The 15581-nt window shown below is 42.3% G+C and overlaps 1 protein-coding gene across 3 annotated transcripts in view; it reads left to right on the plus strand.

Moving 5' to 3' along the window:
* LOC135447654 (connector enhancer of kinase suppressor of ras 2-like) overlaps window positions 1-15581 on the plus strand; it is a 169763-nt gene that overhangs the window by 146249 nt on the left and 7933 nt on the right. For 2 of the 3 annotated variants that reach the window (XM_064712703.1, XM_064712701.1), the window contains 5 exons: window positions 1778-1849; window positions 12192-12262; window positions 12997-13100; window positions 14428-14935; window positions 15230-15429. In XM_064712703.1, the coding sequence (XP_064568773.1) occupies window positions 1778-1849; window positions 12192-12262; window positions 12997-13100; window positions 14428-14935; window positions 15230-15429 (955 nt within the window). The remainder of the gene's footprint in view (window positions 1-1777; window positions 1850-12191; window positions 12263-12996; window positions 13101-14427; window positions 14936-15229; window positions 15430-15581) is intronic. The other variant, XM_064712704.1, reaches the window with a different exon arrangement.

Below are 15581 nucleotides of genomic sequence, written 5' to 3' on the forward strand. Positions count from 1 at the left end.
ATATTGTCTCAGGATTAGCCAAGAGGATTAGGATCTTTAGATCCAGCCCCTAATCCTCTCCAATCGGAGCCAATCCCACTGGAGATGCTTGGGCAAGGGGAGCAGGACAAGGTGCAGATGCTGCAGCGAGCTCAGACCAACAGCAGAACAATGCAGGAGTGTTTGTTTAGTCGTGATTTTCTGTTTTGAGCATCAAAAATGTAGTAGTGTAAGGGATTTCTGTTGAAGGCACAGTATTTGCTCATCTCTGGGTAATTAAAGATGTGCCATGTACTGCTCTAATTCAGACACACAAAACTGTCCCACCTTTGTCACCCACAGCTGTTTGCAGAGAACCAGTGGGAGTTGCTGGTGCTCAGTTGACATAGAGGGATTAAAAAGAAGACTAAGAATGATAAGAATTCTTGACACTAAAACCATATCATACCAATCAGTTAAAAGAAAACATAAATTTGATCAGAGCCTACTTAAAACTGCATTTATGTAATGATCAAAAGAGAGATAATTAACAAGCCTGTGCCATCTAGTGGGCACCAGGGATCCCTGTGTGGGATTTCACAGCCACTCACTGCTTTTATTTACAAAGTACCAGCAGCCAGGGCAGTGAGGCTCTGCAGTGGAAATTACCACTGTCCAGATGCCAAAACAACACTTAAATACCTCCACAGCCTCCTTTTGTGGAATTTAATATTTAATAATAACCCTCCGTGCAAAGATAACCTCGCTCTTGATATCCCTAATCTCATGAAAAAAGAAACTGCACAGAAATACAGATTTCTGCTGTAGGGCTTTTGTTAGGAAAGCTATTGCTGGATGCATTTGTATTAATTATATATATTTAAAAAATCACTGTGCCCAGGTGAAGCTTCTTCAGCTTTCATCTTGTCTTTGAAAACTGCAATAAGTCATAGTAATTAATAAAACACTCATTTGCATTTAAGCTATTAATAGTGGAAACATTGCATCACAGGTTCTTCATAATTCCACGTGTAATGATTCCTAATCTAATTCTTACATCTGGTAATTACCATATAAATGTCAGTATTTTAACATAAATGTTATGAATGATAGTGTGGCATTTTTTTAGCATTTGCCAGCTAATCAAATTAATAGTCTTTAATGCTGGGACCTTCTGGTTTCCTTGATAGCAAAACTCCTTTTCATTATACCCTCACAAAAAATTATAAAAACTGTAATTGTTGTTCTTTGCAGTTTTCAACTGCTCAGCTGAGGGAGATCTCAGGGATTGGACCACATAAAAGCATTAATAAAAAGCATTTCTGTGAACTATAATCACCTATGCCATCTGATTATTATCTATTATTCCAGTGATTTCTAGCTCAGCTTGGCAGCCCTCTGCATTTCTTTTTGTAGAACATAAAACTGCCATCAAATACATGAGAAGAGGTGGGGGGGATCAAACATTTATTCCTTTAGTTGATCTTAGGAATACAACTAAGATGTACTTGAATATACTCAATAAGACTTTCAAATTAACCCAAGGAGTTTTTAGACATAGAACATCAGTGGTTATCAAAAGGATTTATATTTTTAAGTCATTCAAGTGCTTTTGAAATTTTTGCAAAGTATGAGGCTCACAAACATAGGTGTAATCAGATCGGGGGAATCCATTGATAAATTTAGGCACCAAAATTCAGACTGAAGATGACAAATGCCTGTGAAACCTGAAGAATCATAGAGCAGGACAGTCTGGTGTATTTGTAGACAAGACGTTTGAAAGAAAAAGTGGTTTTTATTCTTTCTGCTCTTTTTATAGTGCCTTCAAAGCATGTCACCCCAAAATAAAGAGTTTCTACTTCGCAACCGACTGCCTTGAAGAGATGAACAGGTGAGTTGTGTGTCCCCTTTGTTGTGGGATGTTCTTTATCCTGCTGCTTCAATATTTCATCTGAGACAGGAATATCCTGGAGCCTGATGGGATGCTGGCTCATGGTGTTCTCAGGAATTAGTTTTCCATTAATTTCAGTAAATACATTACATTCTGTGGCTCACTTTGCTGGCATTTCCTGCCACGACATGTCTTAGTTCTGCAAAGGAAAGTTATTTGTGATGGTGTCATCTGTGTTCATTAGAAATTTTCTTTTGTTGATGGGCTTAAGGTTCATCACCCTTGTTTTGTAGGTAAAGGCTGGAAGTAGCTGGAAGTCTCAGTGAGATCAGTGTTTGTGGTTTATTAAACAGTGCACCCACACCAAAGCTCGTACAGAGAACACCCAGGTGGTGGGGTGTGTGTGTATATACATATATATATGTATAAATACATATGTATATTCCCCTTATAATGCCAAGAACAACCCCCAACAACACATAAAATCAGCAGTTATTAATTTTATTCACCACATCACTGTCCCAACACAGAGCAGAGGCAAGCAAAATTCCATTTTTGGTGTTGCAGTGAGTTTTAGATGTCCTTGGATGTGCTGGGGGGACATTCCAAACTTCTGACTGGACCAGGCACTGGACAGCCTGATCCAGCATTAAAGCTGGCCCTGCTGGGGGTGGCTGTGGGAACAGGCACCTCCTGGGAGCTCTTCTAGCCCAAATTGCTCCGTGCTTCTCCTTTGTGGTTCAGGGGTGAAGGTGGGACAGGGCCTCAGATCCCAAAGGCAGGGTCAGATGTCCTCCCTCCTCCTGTTACCTCAGAAATTTGTTTATTCCCAGCTGAGGTGGAAAGCACAAGGACACCTGGGACAAGGTCACCATCCTGGGAAGTCTGAAATCTTTCCTGGCACAGATAACTGAAACTTTGAGATGTTCTCACTTACAGTTGTTCTTAATGTTTGCCAGCTTGGGAAGACAAATATGGATGGGGTTTTTCCTTTGGGATATAAAGGCCTAAAAAACCATTGTTGAATTAACATTTATATTCTGTGGCTTACGTGGCTCTTCAGGTATGTTGGGCTGTGAGCCTGGCTGGGGTGAAACTGTGGAGAACTGTTCATCCTGCTCTGAGGAGGGGGATGAGCCTCACTTATCAGCAGTGGGATGCATTCAGGGTTTAAGTTTGCTGGAAAATATTTTTTGAAGGTTGTTAATGTTCCATTGCTCAGTTCTGTGGGGTGGTTCAGGTTTGTTGAAGTGAGGATGTTTTGCTGGTTTAACTCTGCCTGGTCTCCCTTGATTTCAGCTGCTGGGGTAGCTCTCGTTTGTTGAAGTGCCATTGATCATATCTATAAATTATACATAAAATGTTCTCAAGGAAAAGCAGGAAGTCTTGACACACATTCAATGAGCTGCTTTTACAACATCCATTGATTTTTCCATGGGGAGCCCAGGAGGCTGCAATGGGGCCTTGGAGCACAGGAGCAGCTGGGAAGGTGCCAGCATGTCCTTCCATACCACACCATCCTTTGGAATTTACAAGAACCTTTTCCCTGATTTTTTGGGAAGAAGGCAAAGGGTGAGCTTCCACTTGAAGTGTTTTGTGCAGTATTTTCCCTTCAGCAATTCTGTCCCTGCAGAGCAATTGGGATTCACTCCTCACCCAATGATGGATAACTCTGCTACCTCTGACATCCCTGGGCACCCCTGCAGCTCTTACAGTTTTCCTGGAATTCCTTCTCCCAGAGATCTGGATGAAATTTGAAATGAGGAACAAGATTCATAGATGAAAAATGTGTTTAAAGTACTGATTCCACAAATCTCTCTCTTCCCAGCAAACTGCTAGCCCCATAATGTGAGGAAATAGAGCAAATATTTTACGTGGTATCTCTCACTCCAGTTTGCAGCACAGAATTTAGCTGGATTTTCCCTGCTGGTGGAAGGGGAGATTCCTCATGCTGAAAAGTGAGGGAGTCTGGCATGGTGACAAACATTCCTCATTCACTATGAGAGGAATTTTATCCTTTCTTCAACCACTTTTATTTTAACAGCTCTTTTTAGAGTTTCTCACCCCAGATTCACTATTTATTATTTTTTTTCCACTCTGGAATATTTTCCTGTGCCTTTAACCCCACATTGCTGAAGGAAGAGCTGGACCCCAGTGGGTGGGGCTGGATTATTCTGTGGCAGAGCCGGGCACTGAGCTGGGGCTGAGTTTTGCCTGCTGTGTTACTCAGGTTTGCAGGATTCACGCTCGTGCTGTTTGTCAGCTCTTACACGGGCAGAGCCGTGTTCTCAGAAATGAATTAATAATGAACTTGATGAGCTCATCTCTAGCTTGCTACTCCAAGCTTGTTAAAGGCCTTATTTCCCAGAAGTGCTTCATCTCCTACCACACCACACATAACCTGTTTATGGCTTTAATTAGCATTGAATTTAATATTGGGCTGGTTTACAATATCGACTTTATTTAAAACTTACATGCCATTGAAATGCAGGCAGTGCATTTGTAATCTCATCATGGACTCCAAATCTTAAATTTTTAAAAGTTTCTATTTTAGGCTGAATAATTTGATCACTTTTGATTTGAATAACTGAGTTAACTTTTAATAACTCCCATAAATCTTTGGCATTCATTCAAGAAATATAACAAATAGTTGCGACTGAAACAGAATGATGATTAATTTTTATAGGGATCACTCCTATATTTTCCAAGACCTGAAAGATTATAGCACAATATTCCTCTTAAAAAAGAATTGTTTGAGAATTGAAATATTCTGAATTAAGCTAATTTTATGGTGACTCCTATCTACTTTTACATATGGAGTATAACCAAGTGAGCTACTCAAGACTTTCCCTAAATCCTCCTGTTTATTACTAAAGTTAATTCAGTTTTCTCCCTTAAATTTCAGGCATGTTGGTCTCTGACAGGTCTTGGCCAAATCAGGTGGTGAGCCAGAATTAACACATTTTTCCAATTTCAATGCACTTAGTCTTCACTTTATATAAACTGGCACCCAAGCAAAGCTCTTGGCAACTAAAAGTTTCAGCTATTAGACACTTTTTCCCTTAAACGGGAGAAGTGAGCAGATTGTCAGATCTGTCTGGCCTGATTCACCAGCTCTTTATCAAATAGAGCTGAGTAAATTGTTACAGAGCTCTTACTCTCAGCCCCTCACCTGCTGAGAAGCCAGGAGATAATTCTGCAGAACATGAAAGGTGCTTTTCAAACAGAAATCCCTGGAATGGAGCTTCCCAATGGTGCTGTAAATAATCATAAAGAGCAGGTTTTCCTTTCTTCCTTTTATGTTCCCATAAACTTGTTTCAAATCCGTGCCCGAGGCCACGCCAGCCCTTTAATTCATTGTTCTCACATAAGAGCTCCTAAGTGCAGCACAAGTAAAACAGTTTTCTGATCAGAATTAGCTGCAGGCCCCAGGGACTGGGTGAAACCATGATGTTCATGGGAGAGCACAGGGGCAAAATACTGCACCAGGAATTCCTAGCGCTGAGCTGGAACATTCCAAATCTCATTTCCTAGGCAAAATACTGCACCAGGAATTCTCAGCACTCGACTGGAACATGCCAAACCTCCTTTTCTGGGCAAGTCACCTGGCTCCTCCTTTTTAAAATTTCTGAATTATTTACCCCAGACTTGTGGAATTCTATTTCCGCCCTCAGCCCCAGCCCCAGTGGCTGATGGAGTTTGCAGTGCACAATTGTGATTTTCCAGCACTCCCAAATCAGGGCTGGGGGATTCATCCCTCCTGCAGGAGGCAGGGGCTGCCCTGGCTTTCTGCACCAGCTTCAATTCCAAAATTCACTTCATCAAATTCTGCTGCAAATAGTGCCAGTGGGAGCTGGTAGGGTTCTTCTGGGAGCCAAGCAGTTCAGCTGCATTTCATAGAGCAGATTTGGTGATTCCAGCCCTGCACCTCTGAACTGTTGTGACCTTATGCTGGATATACAGATATACTCTGCCAAATCTGAAATAAGTCATAGAAATAAGAAATTTCATCATAATGAATTATATTTAACAGACATTTAACAGCGTTATTTGGCCTATTTGAGCTGAGTTTTTAAAAACTATGTAGAAGCAGATTACAAAATTTCACAAGTAAATCATCCCATTTCTTTAAAAAATTCACCCTAAGCCCCACCCATAGTTTATGTCATGCTAAGCTCGGTTCTCTTGCTTGTAAACAAAGCTTTCTTTCTCCAGAGCTTTCCTTTGGGCCAATCATTTGGTGAAAGCTGGGGCAAAAGTTTGAGTGAGTAAAGAGAAGTTCCAGTTGAGTGAGGTTTTGTGACTGTTTTGGTGATTTCTTTAGGGTTTATTATTGGTTCTGGATCAAATAGCCTATCAGTTATTGTGTGCTTTTATTCTCTGTGATACACAACTGTATTTGTACAGTAAATGCTGGCACCAGAAAGATAATTTATTTGCTACAAAGCAGTGAATTTCTTTTGTCTATTACCCACTGGGGAAAACAAAAAAACAAAAACAAACCACCCACACCAAACCAGACTTCTGAGTACAGAGACATAATTGTGCATTTGTTTGACAAAGTCAAGTTAAAAAATTTAAAAATAGAAAAAAAAATCCCATTAAGTGCATGAAGCAGATGCACATGCAAAGAGGGCACAGATTGGTTCACTTGTCAATTCTTAAGCTGTCTCAGGCTTTTTTCCTATTTTTCCAGCCTGACAAATCTAAGAAGACAACGCATGAAACAAGATCAACAGTCATGTCAAATTATCAAATCAGAGAGTACTCAGAGTTTATGCCATGAATGATTTTGCCTAACAAATCCCAGCAAGTGTGACAAATCCAGCAGCAGAGGCAGAGCTGCTGGGGCTGGTGCACAGCTCACGGAGCAGGAGCTGCTCAGGGTCACATCTCACCAGGAGATGCTTTGGGGCTCCTTCTGTGTGGAGGAAAATCAAGGCATCATCTCAGCCACCCCTGTTACAGCAGCCTTTATTCTCTTAAATCAATGTATTACCTGCATAAGCATTGAAAATAGGGAAAATAATGTACCTTAGGAGGGCAAATGGGAAACGCATTGATTTTTCAGGTGTTCAGTAAGAAAGACTGGGCAGAGAAGCCCACATAACAAGTACAAAATCAATTTTTAAATCTAATTGTGAATTGCAAAGAATTTTACTGTGAATTCTGGAATCTGATTATCCCAGTGATGTAAAACACATAATACAAAGCTTTTGATCAGAAATTAAATGTAAACTGCACTGAATAAATTCTATGCATGAAATAAATGGTTCAAGGGAATCTCAAATAGACTTAAAGATAACTTGATTTAAGTGAAATTTAACTTCCACTTAGTGCTAGTTTTTCCTTTTAGCCAAATAATCTCAAATGTAGATGCAATCTCAAAGATGAAAAAAATATTTCTGCACTGAAACATTTCTAACACAAAGCTGAGGTGGTGTACAAGGGCAAGAATTAATAATGAAAAGATGCAAGGAAGATAGGAAATATATTTTATTTATTCTTTCTGTTAATGTGTTAGGATTTCATAGACTTCATTTTTAAAGGAAGGTTTAGCAGAGAGAAATGGGAAAAGTAGTTGGACTTTTTCTTGAATTTACACCTTTTCAGGACATATAATTTTTTACATATTCATTTGAATTAAATAGCTTTTTCTAAAACCAGCCACCTGGTATGTGCAATACGTGGAGATGTTAGCAAATCAAACTTTTCAGAGCCACAGAATCTCACTTCTTTCTCCCCTCTTCTCCATGGTTTTATGGAACAGTTCTAACTATAACCTAAAAATTCTAACTTTTCACCCCTTTTTTATAGGAAGAGAAAAAAGGTTATCCTCTTCCCTTGGTTTTCATTCTCCAACACAAAAAAAATATTTTTCTCCAATTTATGACTACTGAGATTGTCCAAGCTGTTATATTTTTTATTTGTGCTTTTTCACTCTGGACTTGTATAAAGGAGCAGCCAAGGGGGTGAGTGTGGTGCCACTGTGGAAACTTTGTCTTCACTCCCAGAACCTCCCACTGACCTAGGGCTGGCTCAGCAGAGTAAACTATGAAAGCCAGAAATTCATTAATTTGTACATTGAGGAGTGGCATATTCTGGTTTTCAGTGCAGTGTTAGGGGAGCAAAGCAATGTGCAATTGTTTCCAGCTGCTTGGCCCCCTTCAGCACTTCCCAGTGTCAGTGGCTGAATGTGCTCCTGGTTCCTGACAATTTGGGGTGTTTTGGGATGATTCACTCCAGTCTCAGGCTGTGACAGCTCCTCACTGCCCTCGAGCCTTCACTCAGCTCAGCCCAGGCCTGGGGCACAATCAGACTCTCAGAAGAGGCCCTGGGTAATAACCAGAATTATCTCAGTAAATTTAACTTAAATACTACCAGGCAGCTCTATTTTATCCCAAAGCAATGACAGCAGTGCTTGTTTGTAACCAACAGAATTAATTACAACCAAGCCTGATTTATTTAGAATTTAATTGAGACAAAGTACAAAATTTACTTGTGCATTTTGATGACTTTACTTGAGGCTCATCTTTCCCTGCCTTTGGTTCACAGGCAATAAAAACAAGCCATTTCTTGGTAGTTACAATGTGCCTTGGTAAGTGATTGTGGCTTATGGGGATTTGTACAATCCTGGAGGTAAGCTGTTGTGGCAGAGGATCCCTGGGACGTGCAGTGCTGTTCTGTCATCACAATTCCCACCCAGAATGCAGACCCTGTGCTCTGTTGGGTGGCCTAGACTCAGTGAAACATGCTGGTTAAGTTGTTTAATCATCAACAGGAAAGAGTTGTTGCAGTTATCCAGGCAAAAAGGCAGGATTTGGGGAGGGAGCCCAGCCTGGGGTTGGGGTATGGGATGTGCACCTGAGATCCCAAAGGGCAGCCCAGGCCTCCTTGTGGCCACAGGGGAGTCCCAGAGTATTGGAATATGAATCCCAATATTACCAGTTAGATTGTGCCTGGGCCAGTCTGACCCTCGCTGCTGAGCCAAAGGCGGCAGCTGTGCTGTATCACCCCAGAGACACCTTTAGCTTGCTGGTGGCTTCAGCTGGGCACTAAACAAGTCCAGGCTTGTTAGGGACTCTGTTTACCTCAGGAGGAAGGCTTCAGGTAAAGGTGAAGAGAAAAAAGGAGGGATTCTGCCAGAGGGTTATATGCAGTGGCTTATTCCATGGTTACAGAGGTCTGAATCTTGGGAAGAGCTCCAACAAATCCAGAGCACATGGCGTGCTTCACCTTTTAAGCTCAGGGGGAGGGGAGGGGAGGGGACAGGTGAGCCACCAACCAGGTGGGGGGGGCGGGGTCTCAAGGGGCGAGGGACACCTAGACAGACCAATGACCTCTGGGCCTGAGGGGCATCCTTTGAATCTGACCAACCACACAACGCCTTTGCTGGGATGTTAGGCCTGATTGACAGGACTCACTCAGCAAGGGGGCGAGCGGGGAAGGGAGGGTTTTGGCACACCTGGGTAAGGGACCCGGGAGTTTAAAACAGGACATTACAACACACTACAACATCAGAGCAGGTGGGGCACAGCTCCAGAGCCCCAACAGCAACGCTGGGGCTGTGCTGGCAGCTGCAGCAGCCAGCCCCTCCCCGGGCTGTGCATCCTCCATCCCTCAGCTCTGCCAGGAGCACCCAGGGCCAGCTGGAACCCAACCTCTGCCCACAGGGCACCTGGGACAGTTCAGAACCAACTGCCTGCCTTTCCAGGCTCTCCACAAAGAGCTTTTTATAACCTTGAAAAACCTGCAGTTTTCTGAGAAATGAAAGTGGTTTGCTCATCAAGGAAATTCATCAAGTTTATGCAGGGTTCCTTTCGAACTGAGCTTGCATTTCCTTGGGGAAAAAAAAATTAACTGTAAGAAAATGAGCTGTAATCTCACCACTTGTATATCTCCTGATTAACCTCAAAAACATTCACTCATGCTTTTCTTAAAAACACAAAACCTAAAATGGAGATTCTAGTTCTTTTATCAGAAGAGATTTTACCATGATAAGCCACTGAATGTCATCAGATAACCCTTTATGTGGGCTTGGCCAGCAGCTGACTCTGAATTGTGGTAAATGAGGTAAGAAAGTCCTTGTAACTCTGGTGGGGATGATCTTGGCCTTTGGAAGAGAAAAGCCTGAGCAGCCTTAGCGAAGGAAGATTAACTTCAGCTAATTCCAGATTTGGCCATTGAGGCCATGTGCATAAAGCTGATGCTCTGGGTATCCTCAGAGCATCCCTGGCTCTGGGAGGTTAATCCTGACACTTCAACTGGTGTCTGTGTTTGCTTCCAACATCTGACACTCTCAAATTAACAATGAGCAAGAAAGAAATTTTGCAAGAAATTTAAGACAATATAAATTTCCAGGCACTGACCACACAAATGGCTGTGTCTGTTTTAACTTGGAAAATGGTAATTAGTCCTAATTTATCATTGGTGCTTAAGCAGAACCTCAGTTGAAGGCACTGAGCCATCCTGCTTAATTGCCAAAGGCATATGGCAAAGTATGACTGAAACTATTTTGCTCCAGTGCTAATGAGTTCAGAAATTCAGGAACAACTGATGAAAAACTGGTGAATAGAAATGCTGATAAAGGAGTGATGTCACTGCCAGTCCTGCAGTGAAGGATCTGCCCTGCAAGGGAAGCAAACCCCAGGCAATGCAGGCACCGTGAGCTGAGGGAAATGATGCTGGAGAGCACTGTGCTAAAGCTCTTCTGGAAATCTGTTAATCCATTTTAAATGTACTTCCCTCATGATAAAGATGAGTTATTGATGTGCTGATGCAAACAAGGGCTGTAAGCAGTGCTAAGCCTGCAGTTGGTATTTGGGAAAACTAATCATCATTTCCATTTTCATCTCCAATTTGCTGACTTCTGCCTTAATACTGAGAGGCAAAGCAATATGATTGTACAGTTCTTTATTTTCATAGGTTTGCAAGTAAATTAAACCCTCTCGCAATTCCCTGTAAGAAGTGAATGTTGTGGTCCCCTTTGGCTGCTTGGGAAAGCCATGAGATCCAGGCAGAGGCTCTGTGAGTCGGGGCTGTGCCAATATCAGAGATGGGGATCATTGCTGGGAGCAGGGGATCAATACGTGCTCAACTCTGAGCTATTTTTAGTGCACAGTTCACTCTTCTTTCATTTTCTGCCTCCTTGCTGTGCCTCCCATGTCCCACACACCCCTCTCCTGGACAATGACAGTCACACTCACGTCCTTAAAAGCTTTTTTTTCTCCTCTAGTACAAGTGGGAAAGAACGACACTGACGAGTTTTCTTGTTTTGATCTGCAAAACAACTCGTCCTTTTGGTATTGCATGTACTGTTCACTAATGTCTGACTTGAGGCCTGTGAAAGATGGTTTTGTCATTATAATATTCATTAACCAAGAAGATAATTATTAACAAATTTGATGTTGCAAATGTTCGAAAAGGAAAAAGAGCTGCTTCTAGATAAACTCTCACATCAATTTTCTGGGAAATTAATTAGATAATTAAGAATTTAGTCACCAAGGAAGGGAATGGTTCAAAACATCCCAGGCATTATAGATGTCACAATTAGGGCTTTTTTTCTTTGGTTATATCTCCTTGTTGATGAAAATAAGATAATTCTTGATTTTCCATTTGCTGAACATTAAGAAGTGACTTTTCCCTCTGTGTGTTAATTTCCCTTTTCCCCCTAGTTTTTTAATTATATGTTGTGTAAAAATCCAGTAATCTTACAGAAAGAAAACTCAAAAGGTATTTTCCCCAACATTAGCTATAATATTTCCCTAAGGAAGTAAAGAATCTTCTTTTCTATCAAACTAAATAATTTGGGGACAAAGAAAGAAACCAATTTCACACATCCAATGTGAAATGCAAATATTGAAGCACTTGCAGTTTACCAAGACTTTAGAAACCCAAAAGTCTGTATTAAACAAATTAAGGGAAAACAATGTTGATATCACAGCTCAACAACACCAAGTGTTTATATCACCAGCATTGTGAATCCAGACTAGCAAATAACCAAAATGCCATATGCTGTTTTAGCTTTCTGAGAATACAAGTTTAATACAACTTTAATTTCCCAACACAGGTTTCCAGACAATAATTATCATAAGTCTATTTTATTTTCCAGTATTTTGGCAATTTGAGCAAGTTCTTGAAATAAATAGCAATCAGAATAAATGTGATAAATCCTTTATTCCCACTTATCAATGACCCAGCACATCTGAATCGTGGGTTTAACAGCCTTTTTGTTTAGGTGTTGTGTCTGACTTTTCCAGATGTTAAGGATGTGGATGCCTTCAGATTTACATGAGAAGTGCCTTTTAAATACCTCTCTTCCTCATTTTTATTGTTCTGTTAGATGGATGAATCGTCTGGGTCTCGCAGCAATTGGTTACACACCTGATGACAAGGATATTCACCCAGATGAAGGTAATGCTTCAGTGGTTATAATTAGGAGAAGAGAGCGGACAGGACAAATCTGTTCAGTATTTCACTAAAGCTGGAGAGGTCGTAACTGACTTTATCAACATATGGCCATATCATTCTAAATATCAATTTTGATAAGAATACATTTCCTTGAACTACATTTATTGGTGCCACCACCAAAGAAAATCAAATCCTGAGCAGTAATTTTAAGAAATATTTAAAATTAGCGGTAAAGAGAATGTGGGGTTCAGGGTGAGGTGTGATCTCCCAGATCCCAGCCCTCAGGGATGTTCATCTCTCTAAAACCAGAGGAGACACGGCAGACCTGGGGCAATGTGTGCTTCAGCAATATTCGTTTGCACCTCCTGAGCTCGGGTGCCAGCCTTGTCCTCTCCCCATCACCCACAGTGGAACCTGTTATGCCCAATTAAATTAAGTGTTCAGGCTTGGCTCTAACTTCAGCATCTGGAACGAGGTTTCTGTGTGAAAGTCTGGGAGCAGAAGTTGGTTGTGGGAGTCAGGTGTCCCAGCTGCCTTCTGTGACCCTTCTCTAAAGCATTCAGAGCTTCCTGCACTCTCTGTTTGAGGCCAGGCTTCCCACCAGCCCCTTCCTGAGCGGCTGCCGAGCCCTGCAGGTGACTGGGGAACTTTACCTTGTCATGGAAAGATGTTGCTAGAATGTGGGATCTGTTTTGTGGTGGAAAAGCACCCGAGTGAGAGCTGGAATGCTTTGTCAGCAGATTACTGGAGCGAGAGCGACCAGGACGACATGGAGGGCTCGCTGACGCTGAAGCAGGAGGGCTCCTCCGTGCTGTGTGACAGCTACCACCGCACCCCCTCAGTGAGTGCCACCCCTGCGTGTGCCAGGGCCGCCAAAAACAGCCCTGGGCCTGCCCTTGCTCCTCCCTTGTCCCGGGATATTTAAACACCGTAAAGGCGGCGGAACAAAGCCGGATGTGTTGTTAAAATGAAATTATTGCTGCTCCTCATGAGCCAAGACCTGGATTTTTCCATAGCAAATCAGTTAGGAAGGAAGGAGAGGTAAATGTTTCCTGACACACATCTGTCACCAGACTGGAAATATGACCTTTTTTTTATAGGATTGGTGAAACTACGCATCATAACAGAAACAGAATATCCAAATTTTACTTTCACTGCAGAATGAGAAAAGAATGTGATGGATGGGATAGTTTGTATTAATTGAGACTGGTTTTCAATTATTGGATATTATTGGTTATTTCAATTATTGGATACTGGATGCTAGAGATCAAGATCAGCTCACATTCACCCAGTAATCATGTTTTAGATCTTTTTTAAAGAACAAATTTTTCAACGAAAAGGTTTTTTTTTAAACAAGATTGTGTACAGTACCGTGGTAATGACAGTATTGCAAATAGAACATTTCTATTAGACAAAACACAGGCAATTATGATAATTATTCTATGATTCCAAGCACAGATAGGACTGTTCTCTATTTTTCTTTCAGATTTTTCTTCAGCGTGAATGACATGATCCTCACACAGCCAGAACCAAAGAAAGAGTGACAGAGACAACAGCATCACATGGGTGAAGCTCAGACTGATTTTCACCCATGTGATGCTGTTTTATCAACTGGGATACAGGTTAAGCCCCTCCCTTTCTGTTTTTCCACATTTTTGCCTTTCTCTTTGTTTTGAATGAAATTTATACACAGACCCAGAGAATTCATTCAAATAGTTTCACAAGTTCAGCAGTCCCCCAGCCAAAAATCTTCCTGGGTGCTGAAGTTTTTGTTGTTTGGGTTTGGTTTTTGGTTTTTTTTTCTGTTTGGCCCCTAAAAAAAAAAATAAAGGAAATCTGATTAGTTTCTTTTGGAGACTTCCACTGTCCTCAGCTGCACTCAGTGTAAGCTGGATGGGTCTTCAGGAAACCTGCTCCAGTGTTACACTTTCCTTTCCATCAGGAGTTGCTTGTGGGCAGAGAATGTGCAAAACAAGAATAGGGAGTGGTTCAAAGAGCACTTGTATAAAAGTTGTCACTGCTAATTCTCTTCTGTTTACAGTGGTTCATGTTATGACCAATCCAACCCATGAGTCCATCTGATTACTAGATATCACAGAGTGTTTTACGCTGCAGCCATTTCTGTTCAAAACACCATCTCATGGGCAGGTGTTTTTGGATCTTTCCAGGTGAACTCCTCAAGCCCATTCCCCGAAGCCAAGCAAGGCCGACACTTTTCCAGCGAATCCACGTACTCCCATTCCTCGGCCGAGGAGTCGCGGCCGGAGGCGGCGGGCAGCACGCACTCCTCGGGGTGCCGGCCTCCCTACCGAGAACGGCGCTCGTGGCAGGACCTGATCGAGACCCCCCTCACCAGCTCAGGGCTCCATTTCCTCCAGACCGTCCCTCCGGAGGCGGAGTACGCGAGCGGCCGGCCCGGAATGTCACCGGACAGACGGAGACAAGCCACGCTGCCCGTGCAGAGGCGCCACAACTTTGAGCAGGATGGGCCTTTTCCTCTGGTGGAGTGTCCCAGGGGACACGGCTCCCACGGGCGGCCCCAGAAACCGCGCAGCCAAAGCCTGCCCCGGAACAGAGACGTGCGCGGGAAGGGACGCGTGAAATCCATTGAGGACGCCGACGACAGCCTGGATGAGAAGGTTCCTCTTAGAAGGCACAATAGTTTCTGTGCAGAAGGTAAGCTCTGGGAGATGTTCTGCTCCACTTCAAAATCCAGAGCAGTATTGCCACTGTTCTCAGCAAGGATTTTGTGGTTGAACTGCTGGATGTTGGCAAACACAGGAATTTGTACTTGAAATGCCAAGATGTAGTGCTAAAAATTGAGCTTTGGGATGATGTTCTTGTCTCACCAAAACTAACACTGCAGAACTGAGTAAGAGGTTAAGATAGTACTGAATAGCAGTATTGCTGATTTTAGAGACTCCATCTGAATGATCAGGTTTGTTGTTAGGGTTCTTTGTTTCCTTTCAGAAAACGTAAAAGAAATTGAAGATATCACAGATGGTCTGCAAGAGCTCTACAGAACTCTGGAAGAAGCCAGCCTGTCAGCTTTCGGAGAGCAGCGTCCCTCCACCAAGCAGGAGTTCCGCAAGTCCTTCGTGAAGCGATGCAACGACCCAGTGATCAACGAAAAGCTGCACCACATCCGAGTCCTCAAGAGCACTTTAAAAGTAAGGCTTTATCCTGATTTTGTGTGGCTTTATCCTGATTTTGTGTGGCTTCACCCCTGATCTGTATGCAAGGAATATAAACTGGAAAAGTCTAATTGTCCATCAGAGAATGCTGATGGGTTGAAGGGACCTTAAAGCCCATCCAATTCCAT

The sequence above is a fragment of the Zonotrichia leucophrys genome, chromosome 4A (assembly GCF_028769735.1).
Source record: "Zonotrichia leucophrys gambelii isolate GWCS_2022_RI chromosome 4A, RI_Zleu_2.0, whole genome shotgun sequence".
Classification (NCBI taxonomy): Eukaryota; Metazoa; Chordata; class Aves; order Passeriformes; family Passerellidae; genus Zonotrichia; species Zonotrichia leucophrys.